Source organism: Phyllostomus hastatus, unplaced genomic scaffold (assembly GCF_019186645.2).
Source record: "Phyllostomus hastatus isolate PE091 unplaced genomic scaffold, TTU_PhHast_1.1 phas_contig_148, whole genome shotgun sequence".
Classification (NCBI taxonomy): domain Eukaryota; kingdom Metazoa; phylum Chordata; class Mammalia; order Chiroptera; family Phyllostomidae; genus Phyllostomus; species Phyllostomus hastatus.
The window spans coordinates 8,723,498-8,735,575 of record NW_025333607.1 but is presented as its reverse complement, the minus strand read 5'-3'; the positions used below and the strand labels follow the sequence as shown (position 1 = coordinate 8,735,575).

At 41.2% G+C, this 12,078-nt stretch overlaps 1 protein-coding gene across 1 annotated transcript in view; it reads right to left on the bottom strand.

The window, feature by feature from the left end:
• WDR64 (WD repeat domain 64) overlaps positions 1-12,078 on the bottom strand; it is a 72,254-nt gene that overhangs the window by 757 nt on the left and 59,419 nt on the right. The window contains exons 23-27 of the mRNA XM_045816615.1: positions 10,273-10,382; positions 4,709-4,897; positions 3,208-3,313; positions 1,931-2,011; positions 1,316-1,429 (exon numbers count right to left, since the gene is read on the bottom strand). Coding sequence (XP_045672571.1) covers positions 1,316-1,429; positions 1,931-2,011; positions 3,208-3,313; positions 4,709-4,897; positions 10,273-10,382 — 600 coding nt within the window. The remainder of the gene's footprint in view (positions 1-1,315; positions 1,430-1,930; positions 2,012-3,207; positions 3,314-4,708; positions 4,898-10,272; positions 10,383-12,078) is intronic.

Genomic DNA, 12,078 nt, shown 5'->3' with positions numbered 1-12,078 from the left:
GAGGTAAGGGAGGGAGAGAGAGAGGGAAACATCAATGTGCAGTTGCTGGGGGTGATGGCCTGCAACCCAGGCATGTGCCCTGGCTGGGAATCGAACCTGCGATGCTTTGGTTCGCAGCCCGCGCTCAATCCACTGAGCTACGCCAGCCAGGGCTACAAAGGGAATTTTTAATCATGATTTTTCTGGCTCCTTTTTTGTAAGTAAATGGAGACATTTCATCCCTTTGATTGTTTCTGTGTGATTAATGACCTATCAGAGCAATTAAGAGAAAACAAAGCATCTATCAACATAACAGGCATGTTAAAAATTCCTTAATGTCTGGACAATTTGTCGTATTTAATGATCTCTGATAAATTCATCATCATAGAGTCAGTTTCTGGCTGAGTAACCATTATTCATTATGTAGATTAACCATGAATAATTCTTAACTCTATTTTTGCTTTCCCACTGGTAATTAAGATATATTTGGCCACTTTTTTCCCCTGTCCCTTAGTTTGTACTTTTAAATAAGAATACTCAACTGAGGAAATCAGAGGATGTAACTGACTGTACTAAGTGGTCCATGAATCAGGCAGCATCCCCTCTAGTAAACAGAAAGGTGCTCTGAGGAGCGGTAGAAAAGGGAGGTTTTTATAGGCAGGAGGAGGGTGGGGCAAGGAGCTTAAAAAATTGAATTATTTCAGGCCAAGTCACTTCCCTTTAGGGGAAGGCAAGGGGTTTTCTCACTAGTGTTGATCAGAAAATCCCAAACTGATCAGTTTAAAATTCCAGTCCTGGGAAAGGCAGTGACTGCAGTTAGGTTAGGTAGTGAGTCTCGGTGGAGCTTAGCCTAAGTGACTCCATTTTGGGTCTGTTGTTTCTTTTGCACAGTAACATATGATATACTTTACGTTTTCTAAGTAGAAAATTTAATACCAGATGAAGTAAGAAAACATAAATATGAGGCATAAAAATATATGAATGATAAAACCCAAAACAAATACTCTTTTGCTTAACTGTTAGTTTTGGATAATTTATACCACTGTGTTTCATCGGTTACTTAACAAATTAAATGATAGTATGTTTATCAAAATACTCTTCTGTCGCCAAAAGTTCTTATTCAAATAATTGTAGAATAATGAACAGGATTCATTCATATTCTCATTAAGGGCTTAAATGAACAAAATTATGGTCACATTTTGTATATTAATGAAATAAAGCAGCTTTTTGTTGTTGCTGTCGTCGCGTTTGTCATCTGTTACCCCTTTCAGTGCAGGCAGTAACAACCCAAACATGAGTGGGGTATACCGTGGAATTCTAAATACTACTAACTCACTCTTTCATGTGGAACATGACCTCCCTTTTTCTTTCCTGGAAATCCATCCGGAGCCTCCTTTAGCGCCTCTGAGCCGATGAGTGGAAGGAATCTTAGACTAGTGGGGCTCTGCACCTGTTAGCGATAAACAAAGAATAAGACATACTCGAGTGGCTGCTTCTGTACTGTGAAGGCCGGGGCGGGGCATACGGAGTGAGAAGCATCGACTGACTTAAAACACACCCCGCCCCTTTCACAGTTGCCCACTATTCATCACACAGTTCAGGCAGAGAGGCAAGGCCATGAAAGGTTCGTAGGCCAGGTGAAAAGCATTCGGATTTTGTCCTGTAGGTAAGGAAGAGCCAGGGTGAAGTTCAAAACAGTTTCCCGCAGTGCTGTTCATGCGGAATGCCAGCGGCAAGTGATAGAGGCCGACAGCAAGAGGGACGAAGGAAGACTTCTCCGGGCCGGTGGGGAGGGAGGTCCAGTCGCGCATGCGTGTTTATGGAAGCATCGGTGAGCTCGGTTCTGCGGTTTTCTCCCACCTGGCTCGTAGCCCAGGGCTGGGAATGGGACTGAGGCGTCAAGTTCCCTACTGTTCTGTAACCACGCTAGTCCTGGAAATGGTCGACTCACCCTGTATATAGGCAGAGAACCAAAAACAATCCCGGCCTCTTTGTTTTCAGCCATGAAACCTTCCAAGTTATGTTTTCGATTCTGCAAAACAGGAGTGACTGTTCAGGGAAAGGGAACGTTCCGTAAGTGGCCAATTCCCTGGGTTCAGATTCTGACTCTGTCCCTTACTAGTTTCATGACCTTAGGCAAGTTTTTGTCCTGTTCGGTATCTGTCAGGATCAAATAAGATAATGTGTATAGTAAGACAGCCTTCTGGGGTCCCCCGACTCAGGAAAAGTTCTCTGCTTTCATGGAATCCTGTGATGAGTCTTGGCACCCCCCGGAGAATCCATCTCGAAGTTCTTAACCTCAATCACATCTGCAAAGTCCCTTTGCCAGATGAAGCAATATTCCCTACTTAAGGCACTACTTAAATGTAAGACTTACTATCATTGTATTATTACCAGTAATATGTCAGAGATGAAGCAGGAAACTGAGTAAAGAAATAATACATAACTGATCATGAAAAGGAATGGGCAAACAAGATTGCTGGTAAAAATCAGAGATTTCTAAGTGGAAGGTATTTTAACTCAACATTGGCATTAAACCTTCGTTATTGTACCAAACAATTGAGAAAATGCAAGTGTGGTAAGAAGAGGATAAGTCTTGTGATCTTTAGGGGCATTTAATTGTTTTAAGGACTTTAAACCCTTTCTAGAGATTTCCCCAAATTTATTTGTTTCCGCTAAATGACTTTAAAAAATATTTCTTTTTACCTTCGGTGAGCAGAATAATGGCAACCAATGATGTCTGTGCCCTCTCTTCCCCACCCCCAACTTGGGAATATATTGCTTCATCTGGCAAAAGGGACTTTGCAGATGTGATTAAGGTTAAGAACTTCGAGATGGATTCTCCAGGGGGGGCCAGTCTCATCACAGGATTCCATGAAAGCGGAGAACCTTTCCTGAGTCAGGGGACCCCAGAAGGCTGGTCAGAGAGATGCATCATTTATGGCTTTGAAGATGAAGGAAGGGGGCCTCACACTAAGAAATGTGATGGTCTCTCCTAGAGTCTCCAGAAAAGGAACACAGCCCTGGCAATGTCTGAATTTTAGTCCAGGGGGACCCAGGTCAGACTTTTGACCCACAGAAGAGTGAAATAATTCATTCATGCTGTTCAGACCACTTAGTGTGTGGGAATTTGCAACAGCAGCCACCGAAAACGAATACACTGTACATATCTAAATTCAGGAAAATAAAAGTAAAGTGTTTTTGTGTGTTGGTGCTTTGAAAAGTTACCTTGGAGGAAGAAAGAGACTTGAAAAACTTAAAATCACTCTCCACTTCAAAGGGCTTGGGAGGTGTCCGTTTGAAAAGCAAAGACATGGAGCTCATTTTCTGCCATCTGCATGTGAAGATGCAAGAAAAACAGTGAGGCACCTACCCATGCCTTGCATCCTCTACTAAACAAACACTCGTTCTATCCTTTTTTCTCTGGGCCCCCCAATTCTTTGGCTCTCGTGGCCCTAATGATGCTACTACCTCTGCACTTAAGTCTTATTCCACTTGGTTTCCCAGGTTTCCCTCCTGGTAAATGAGAGATTTCTACTAGGCCTGAAATTTTCATGTAGCTAAATTCATGAATAGCCATTAAAAAAAATACCATATGGTAAGGGTGAGGGTACAAAACCAATTCTTGCTATTTCTGTGGCTCGGGGCAGCTCCTGCTGATGTTAAAACTTACTTATGCATATTTAAAAGCCACAACCAAGCATTAAAAACATTTAAAAATGATAAATATCCCCACGAGCATCTCATATTTGAACCTGCCCCAAACCAAACTCCCCATCTTTTTCTTTTGCCTTTCAATTTTCTTCTGTATGTGGTTGCAGGTATACAGCTGAGTGGTTGGACAATCACGTACACAGCTGTTGTCTTCAGACCTGCTTTTCCTCGTGTGCCTTCTGTCACAGTGATGTCAGTAATGTTTACTTATCTATTTTTAATTTAATTAATTTATTTTTAGAGAGAGGGGACGGGAGGGAGAAGGAGAGGGAGAGAAACACTGATGTGTGAGAGATACACTCATCGGTTGCCTCTAATGAATGTGCCCCCTACTGGGGACCTGGCATGCATCCCAGGCATGTGCCCTGACTGGGAATCAAACCTGTGACCTTTTGGTTTGCAGGCCAGTGCTCAGTCCATTGAGCCACACCAGTCAGGGCTGATTTCAGTAATGTTTAAGATCTTTATGTTGGCCCATAAAAAAAGCTCAGTTTGCTTTAGTCTCTATAGACTTTCCTGGCTTTGTCTTCTACCATGTCCTCCCGACTCACTCACTGTTTCCTGCCTTTGTTTGGGCCATTGCCTCTTTGGTCTTCTTTGTTTGGGTAAGTCTTGTTACCTCTGCGATTCTCTTAAGAGTTAATGTTCTTGGGGGAGAGGGGAGGCAATTTCAGGGGAAAAGGGGAGGGGTTTGTAGGAACAAGTATAAAGGACATACGGACAAAAACTAGTGGGGGGTGGAAATGGGAGGGAGGGGGAGGGCTGGGATGGGAGTAAAAGACAGAAAACTGTACTTGAAAAACAATTAAAATAAAATAAAAATAAATAAAAATAAAAGAATGTTCTTGGCTGTACTATTTTGCTGGATTACAGATTTTTGTGCATCCTTCCACTGGATTGCAAAATTATTGAAAAGTTTTGAGTTTTTCACCTTTGAATTCTCCATGCCAGCCCAGTGTTACAATATCGTATTAGTTTAATTGTCTGCTCTATAAAGGAAACCCAATGGCCTTACCTTTGCTGGTCAAATACCAGAGGGTATATATATTTTTGTCTATTGTCTGTTAACTTGCTTTCTTCTTTTATTTCTATGGGGTACTCATTAACATCACAAGGCAAAATGAAATCGCTTGTCTGTGACAGGTCAAAGGGCCTTCGTTGTCCAAAATACCCATAGTAATGACCACTGAGGGCATGCCAGAGCCTGGGGAAAGGCAAAGGTAGGAGAAATGTAGTCATTGGAATTCTGTTAATAATCAGATTTTTATTAGTCCATCGGGGATTTTAAACTTGAGTCTAGGACTCTCCCTAGTAACGATATTGAGCTAATCATACCACATACATTTTTCTCAGAATTCTAATCTACAACAATTTGGGGAAATGTCCATTTGAACCTGTACTGATATCCATTCATTAAAGCCAGAAAATAAGGACCAGATGTTCCCCCAAATAAGACTCTTCATTTAAGCTAATTGGAACTCACAATGAGTGACAGTGTGTTCATTAAATTAGGTCTTAGACTGGTCTATATCTCAGCTGTCTGCTTTCTGTATCAGCATCAACAGAACGTACGCCCACTGATGCTTTTACTATTACCAAAATCCTCTCAGGTTCCACCCACAATTCCCGCCATTGTGGAAACACCACGCTAATTTTTACAAATGAGCTATGAAACAGGATGGCAAAAGAACTGGTTCTTCATTCATTCATACACACTATTTTACTACCAGTTCACTCCACAAGGTCCCTCTCAACAGTTCACATGGTTTAAAGCAGTGATTTTCAATCACTGTGCTGCAAGAATTTTTAAAACATGCACTATCTGATTATTTAGTTAGGGGCACTGATCTCTTTCCCCTTGGATTGTCAAAAAAGTAATAAAACAGCTAATGCAACAATAGCCACCTGGTATAAATAAATCAAAATTGTACCTACTTTTTGTCAGGTTAGTAAACATATGTTTTTTTTGGTGTGCCGCAGAATGTAGGAATTAGTTTATGTGTGCCATGAGATGAAAAAGGTTGAAAACGGCTGGCTTAAAGTATACAGGATGTCATTAGCGGGACCAGGTGCCCTCTGTCTAATGGAAAGGTCAAACAGCATTTGGAAGGTCGTCCTTTTATGCTGACTTCAAGCTCAGAGCAGCAAATGATAGGAACAATCCCCATCTGCGCTCGGCAACAACCCAAGAAAAGGGGAAGCTGCACGGACCAGCAGGAGATCCCGCCGAGACCAAGCGGCAGCCCAGGTTCCGGCAGAAGGCACTGCGGAGGAGGTGGGGGAGAGGTGCCCAGTCGGGACTCCTCACACCTGACAGCATTCTGAGAAGGGGACAGGACTGCCGTGCACCCCTTAAACATTCGCCTGCCCCAACACCGCGAAAATGTCAAGGCCCTGCCAGAGCCGTTACTAGGGTGACATGCACCAGCCCTTCCAACACAGGATTTACATGGATGAGGGACTGACTTAGGACGACTCTAAATTTTTGCCGTCTAGGCAAGGATGGGAGTAACTTTTGGTCTCCTGTTTGGTGGCATTTGCTGTTCCATGTAGGACTCTCCCGGGGGACGGATCCTACCACTCAGCCTGGCGTCCTGGGCCTCGGCTATGGGTCCTCAGTCCCCTTTCCCCTGTGTCCCAGAGCTAGGCCTTATCATGCCCTTTCCTGTTATAAAATTATAATCTTTTTGACAAACAAATTCGGAGTGTTAGAACAGCTTACTCCTTTAGAAAGTGGCAGCTCGTGTTAGCAAAAAGGCGTGGCTTGGTTCTGAAGGGCAGTGGATTCTGAGGTAGCTACTAATAGAGCTCGGTTTTATTTTGGAAGATCTTCACTTGCAGGAATCCTAAAAGTAGTCTCTCCATGTAAAGGATAACTGGTTTGAGCAGGGGCTGCTCGTAACAACAGAGGTATGCACGCATGTGATGTATGTGTGTGCATGTGTGTGTATTACAATCAACACTTCTTTTTTTTTAAAGATTTTATTTATTTATTTGTAGACAGAGGGGAAGAGGGAGAGAAATATCAATGTGTGGTTGCCTCTCATGCGCCCCCTACTGGGCACCTGGCCCACAGCCCAGGCATGTACCCTGACTGGGAACGGAACTGGCGATCCTTTGGTTCTCAGGCCAGCGCTCAGTCTACTAGGCCACACCAGCCAGGGTCCAATGAATACTTCTGATCCCAGGCAGCTGAAAACAAGCTGGAGCAGGCACCCAAGGGAGAGAGTTATAAAAAGCATCTCTAATGATGCAATGTCATGTTCTGAATTTTCCTTCATTCTTACAGAGGAAGCAGCTCTGTTTGCTCCCAAATAGGACCTTGCTCCACAGATTGACCGTGAACTCAACATTTCTAAAAGCTCTCCTTCAGCCTTTCACATTCTAAACACTTTCCTCTTTTAGTGACTCCTCTCTCAGCGAATGGCTAGATGTATGTGCCAGGGACCATTCTTGACATCCATCGCTTACCTGCTCTTTCAGTTAAAGTTCACATCGGGATTTTGCATTTCAGATAGTTCTCCAACCCAAAATGTTCATCTCTGGTGCTGCTGCCTCTCCCCTAGCCCAAGCCAAGCTCCTCACCACAGACATCTTACTGGCCTCTGCACGCCCACCTTCGCTGGGCTGAAATCCTTTTCCCACATATTTTTGGTTAAATTCTTTATTTTTAACAACATTATATAAAATTCAGGTGTACAACATTATAGTTCAATATCTGACCCATTCAGTTAGTTACCTTTTTGTTTTGTTGATAGTTTTCTTTGTTGTGTAGAAGCTTATTTATTTTTAATTTAATTTAATTTTTAAAAAGACTTTATTTATTTATTTTTACAGAGGAAAGGGAGGGAGAGAGAGACAGAGAGAGAGAGAGATATCAATCAATGTGCAGTTGCTGGGGGTCATGACCTGCAACCTAGGCATGTACCCTGACTGGGAATCAAACCTGCGACACTTTGGTTCGCAGCCCGCGCTCAATCCACTGAGCTACGCCAGCCAGGGCTATTTTTAATTTTATTTTTTATTGAATAAATTAAGGTGACATTGGTTAACAAAATTATATAGGTTTTAGGCATACAATTCTATAATACATCATCTGTATATTGTATTGTGTAGATTGGTGTAGTCCTATTTGTTTACTTTCCCTTGACTTCAAGTCAAGGGAAAGAGTGGTAATAGTTGTAAATTCTTTAATTTATTTTAAACTCTCTAGTGTACTTTGAAGCCTGTCTACTTCTTTTGATATTACCTAATTATATTCCCATAAGAGAATAATTCATTACCACAATTTTAAGACATTTTAATATATACCCAATTTGTCTCAATAAATGTCATGACATTTGTTTTCTATTCATATTTCTATATTTGTATTTTTAGCACTTTGTGTAAGTATATTTATAATTATCTAGGCAATTAAGAACAAGTAGGCTTTGTGCATCATGGTGACTATAGTTAATAATATTATATTGCATATTTGTTTTTTTAACTTATCATTTTTTTATTTTTAAATATATTTTATTGATTATGCTATTGCAGTTGTCCCATTTCCTCCACTGTATTCCCATCCACCCTGCACATCCCCTCCCAGCCCCCCCCCCCCTTAGTTCATGTCCATGGGTTATACATATAAGTTCTTTGGCTTCTACATTTCCTATACTATTCTTAACCTCCCCCTGTCTATTTTGTACCTACCATCTATGCTACTTATTCCCTGTACCTTTTCTCCTATTCTGCCCCCCTCTCCCTCCCCTCTGATAACCTCCATGTGATCTCCATTTCTGTGATTCTGTTCCTGTTCTAGTTGTTTGCTTAGTTTGTTTTTGATTTTTTAGGTTCAGTTGTCGGTAGTTGAGAGTTTGTTGTCATTTTATTGTTCATATTTTTAATCTCCTTTTCCTTAGATAAGTCCCTCTAACATTTCATATAATAAGGGCTTGGTGATGATGAACTCATTTAACTTGACTTTATTTGAGAAGCACTTTATCTGCCCTCCCAGTCTAAATGATAGCTTTGCTAGATAGAGTCATCTTGGATGTAGGTCCTTGCCTTTCATGACTTTGAATACTTCTCTCCAGCTCCTTCTTGCCTGCAAGGTTTCCTTTGAGAAGTCAGCTGATATTCTTATTGGAACTCCTTAATAGGTAACTGTCACCTTTTCTCTTTCAGCTTTTAAGATTCTCTCCTTATCTTTAATCTTGGCTAACGTAGTTATGATGTGCCTTGGTGTATACTTCCTTGGGTCCAACTTCTTTGGGACTTTCTGAGCTTCCTGGAAGTCTATTTCTTTTGCCAGATTGGGGAAGATCTTCTTCATTAATTTTTCAAATAAGTTTTCAATTTCTTGCTGTTCTCCTTCTGGCACCCCTATGATTCAGATGTTGGAATGTTTAAAGTTGTCTGAGAGCTTCCTAAGCCTCTCCTCATTTTTTTGAATTCTTGTTTCTTCATTCTGTTCTGGTTGAATGTTTATTTCTTCCTTCTTCAGATCGTTGATTTGAGTCCTGGTTTCTTCCCCTCATTGTTAATTCCTTGTACATTTTCCTTTATTTCACTTTTCATAGCCTTCACTTTTTCCTCTATTTTGCGACCATACTCAACTATTTTTGTGAGCATCTTGATTACCAGTGTTTTGAACTATGCATTTGATAGGTTGGCTATCTCTTTGTTGTTTATTTGTATTTTTTCTGGAGCTTTGATCTGTTCTTTGTTTTGGGCCTTTTTTGGGCAGTTCTGGTTATTTTTTTTGTTTTGAAATTTGTTGTTTTCCTTCTTTCAGTTGTGTAAGGAGGCACAGTGTGTCTACCTACATTGCCATCTTGGCTGGAAGTCCTATATTGCATATTTGAAAGTTGCTAAGAGACTAGGTCTTCAAAGTCTTCAACACAAGAAATAACTGTATGGTGATGGGTGTCTTCTACACCTGATATTAACTACCATTTCACAGCATAGACAAATATAAAATTATTATATGTACTCCTACAATTAATGTTTTCTGTAAATTGCACCTTAATGAAAAGAGAAAGCTAACCCTGAAGGGATGCTCTCCAGAGAACATAATTGACCACAGTCCTAGTGTAAGTCACCCCCATTTGCTCCATTTGCAGCCCTGTGCTAACCCTTCTGAATCAGGTGCGGCAGCCATGAAAAAAAAAAGAGTAGGCTTTGCAAACTCCATCACACCATCACCAAAACATTAGCTCACTTCCACTTTTCTCAATATTAGTTTTCCTTTCCTATGACTTCTTAATGATGGCTGACACTGTCATTAGCTTCCCTGAGCTTGGGCTTATCTCTCTGAGCTATCCACCATGCTGAACCCTCTGAAGCAAGTCTGCAAAAACACTTGCTGAAGGCATTTAGTCTACTTTCTAACATGGATGAGTGTGGCATCTCACTTCCTTGGACACCGAAAAGAACTCCAGGTCAATGGCCATCCTCTCAAAGCCGTTTTGTGCTCCCTTTATTTCTTTATCTATGCCAGTCAGTTTGTCAAGATTGCATTTTAAGTACTTAAACTGTAGCTCAATAGCTTTTCCTCTCAGACTCAAAACCCTGAACGCCCAGTGTGGAAGTTCCTACCTTATGGAGCCATCGGTGGAGGCAGTAAGCACCACTTGTCTGTCTTCTACATAGATTACCTGAACAATTTCTAAAGAATGAGCACGCCAGGCAAGCAGCTGCTTGAATTTCTAGATGGCAAAAATAAAGCATATATCGTGGAATAAGTATATGCTGATCAAAATTCAATCTTAATCAAAATTATCGATCATTAAAGAGCCCACCTCATGAGTGAATGGTGTGGGGATATGTGGAAGGTGATGACGCTCCCACACCAAATAGCTCTCTCTTGCTTTTAAGGCACCCAACACTCTTCTTTTATTATTATTATTTTTCTATCCTCTCCTGAGGACATTTTTTTCATTGTTTTTAGAAAGAAAGGAAGGGACACAGAGAGAAACATTGATTGGTTGCCTTCAGTACATGCCCAGATCAGGGATTGTATGTGCTGAGACCAGGGATCAAACCTGCAACCTAGTTATGTGCCCTGGTTGGAATTGAACCCACAGCCTATTGGTTATGAGATGACGCACCAACCAACTGAGCCACACAAATCAGGGCCTCAAAATTCCATTTTTAGTTATTGTTAATCTACACAGTTCCCTGGAAGAAAAAGTACCTTATGCCTTTAGCAGTTTATTTAATTGAAGATTAGCAATTCATTTAGTTGAAAATTACTGGATGACCAGATGAAGGAATAGAACAGCCTTAGGATAAAGGTTGTGGGGGAACCCAGAGTGGGTATAATCAGGAGGTGGAGCAAGCAAAGGTGAAAGGTGGAGACTAAAGAAGAGATTGGCAAAAAAAGACTTTTACTATTTTCAAATTTTATCCAGATATAGCCCTGCCTATTTTGTTCTTTTTTTTTCTTTTCTTAGGGGGGTGGTGGGGGGTGGGGTATATATAATAGCTACATACCACAAGGAATTAACAAAAGCAATGGGCCCAGAACATTCTCTTTCAAAGACATCCTGATGCTTGATTGGTACATTCCTTCAGGATGGAGCTCAAGTTGAGAGCTCCCGAAGGGGCCAGCAAAGATATTTCTAAAGCGTGTGAACCAGAGTGTCAACTGAGATGCTTGCTCTGCAGGTACATTTTCAGAGTGTGTTCCTTCTGTCATTGATGGACACAGACTAAGATCTGACTTCTCCCTGGGTCCTCTACTTAGGAGTATTTGTGTAGAGTTCTGGCACTGTAGAGGCCTCCTATGAGGCTCCTATTCGTTTAAATGTTAAGAAAGGTTGGGCACACTTCCTCTGCAATTACTTGGCCTTTTGACTTAATTCCCTGTGGTTCTCCTTAGAGATCCAGGGTGACATCTGTGTTTTCCCCCTTCTTATTGTCTGCAAGCTGTTTAAGAACATCTGCTCATTCAAGGACCCCTTTCCTGCCTTGATGGGGACTTTTTAAGGCCAGAGTTTCTCTAATATGAGCTGCATCTATGGTAAGAAATACATTTTACTTCAAGACACAGGAGACACATACCTATATATGCATCTGAAATGAGTTTCAGTATCTCTCACAAAAGATGCTGAAGATATACTTATTGTGTATAATTCACACTGATGTTGTCTATCCTATTCTATTGCATTTAATTCTACTTTATTCTTTTCTGTTTTTATGAAGCTACTACTGCTTGCCACTCATTAAATTGATTGTATAATCCCCCAGTGCATTATAACTCATAATTGGAAAGACACTGCTCTGAGACTTACTTGTATGCTTGTTTATACAGCACATGTGTGGCTTTCTCTCTGTGGACAGGCTCTGACCCTTCTCTCTCTTAGACTGTTGGTGCCCCATGGAGCATCTCTGTAACAGTGC